The following is a 1325-nucleotide window of genomic DNA, read 5'->3' as shown; positions in this document are numbered from 1 at the left end:
GCTATCACAGGGGGGGGGGGGGGGGGGTGGGTCAGCATCCCTGGAGCACCTCCAGTCCCCTATAACTCATCCCAAGGCTCCGCACTGAGGAGCGGGGCCATTGTCATCCCCGACAGTGGTGGTCCCCGCGGTGCCCATGCCAGAGCGGGGCAGGAAACGCAGGAAGGGGCTCCTGTGTGTGAGGGGACGGCGCAGAGGGAGGCATTGTGTGGGGCAGGGAAGGAGCACGGCAGAGGATGTGTCTTTACACTCAGGGAATGCTATTTTTACACCCAAATCCAGCAGCTGGGGCAGCCCAGTCCTTCCCTGCGGGATCCCCTGGCTCCATCACTGTCCCATGCAGCTCTCAGCCATTTTTGGGACTGCGGATGCCCGTCTCGGTGCCGTGGTTGGAGGAGAAGCTCCCACGCAAATGATCCCCATCTCCCCGTGGGTTTCTCCGTGTTCCCCGGCCAAGGTTGCAGCGGGGCTGGGAGCTGCAAGTGCTGGAAATTCGGCGTTTCCTGCGCCGCGAACGACTTCCTAAGGCAAACAATCGGGGCTGCCGGCCCTTATCGCTCCCCAGTGCCGATTCCTGTGGCACGGCCTTGGGCTGGGCCCGCAGCACCGCGGCCTCAGAGCTGCTTATCCCCAAATCCCGGTCAGAAACGGCGCGTTCCCCTGATTTTGGGCGCCTCCCGAATATTTTGGCTGTGTATTTTGGTTCTGATGTGACCCTGGAGGATGCTGTGAAAACTGACAGTGCCTTTTTTTCTCCCTTAATCTCCAGCAAACTGCGGCACCAGGCTCAGAGCGAGCGGTTCGGGTACAAGGAGGTAAAGTCGATGGTTGTTTTCTGCACGCACCCACAGCGATTCGGGGCCGAGCAGGAGTTGGGTGGGGGTGCAGTGGGGACCGATGGTGCTTGTCCCAGCTGGGTGCATCCAAAAGCAGCATGACCTGCCCCTGCCTGGCTCATTTCGGCTCCCATTTTGGCTACTGTTGGCAAAAAACCCCCCTGGTGTTGATTTTTTCGCCTCTTTTTCTCCCTCAGGTGGTCCTGAAAGGCGATGCCCGGAGGCTGAACGTGCACGGGGTGAGCGGTGCCGCCTCTGGACCGGGATGGAGTTGGGGAATGGGGGTGATGCTGCAGGGCACATCCCCTGTGGTCTGAAAGTCAGGGAGAGCGAGGCCAGGATGGGGATTTGGGAATCGGAACATCCCTGGGGGTGGTTTGGGAACTGGAAACAGCCAGGATTTCCACAGCATTTCGGGTGGGAGCAGACCTGGGCATCATGCTGGGTCCCTCACCTTCCTTCCTCTGCCTCCTGCAGCAAACCTGTGCT

The 1325-nt window shown here is 60.5% G+C and overlaps 1 protein-coding gene across 1 annotated transcript in view; it reads left to right on the top strand.

The window, feature by feature from the left end:
- RNF122 (ring finger protein 122) overlaps positions 1-1325 on the top strand; it is a gene marked incomplete at its 5' end in the record, with an annotated part of 1769 nt that overhangs the window by 183 nt on the left and 261 nt on the right. Inside the window, 2 exons of the mRNA XM_010178588.1 lie at positions 766-815; positions 1034-1128. Of these exons, the coding sequence (XP_010176890.1) occupies positions 766-815; positions 1034-1128 (145 nt within the window). The remainder of the gene's footprint in view (positions 1-765; positions 816-1033; positions 1129-1325) is intronic.

Source organism: Mesitornis unicolor, unplaced genomic scaffold (assembly GCF_000695765.1).
Source record: "Mesitornis unicolor isolate BGI_N332 unplaced genomic scaffold, ASM69576v1 scaffold11432, whole genome shotgun sequence".
NCBI lineage: Eukaryota > Metazoa > Chordata > Aves > Mesitornithiformes > Mesitornithidae > Mesitornis > Mesitornis unicolor.
The sequence above is the reverse complement of the archived record's forward strand: the minus strand, read 5'-3'. Positions and strand labels throughout refer to the sequence as shown.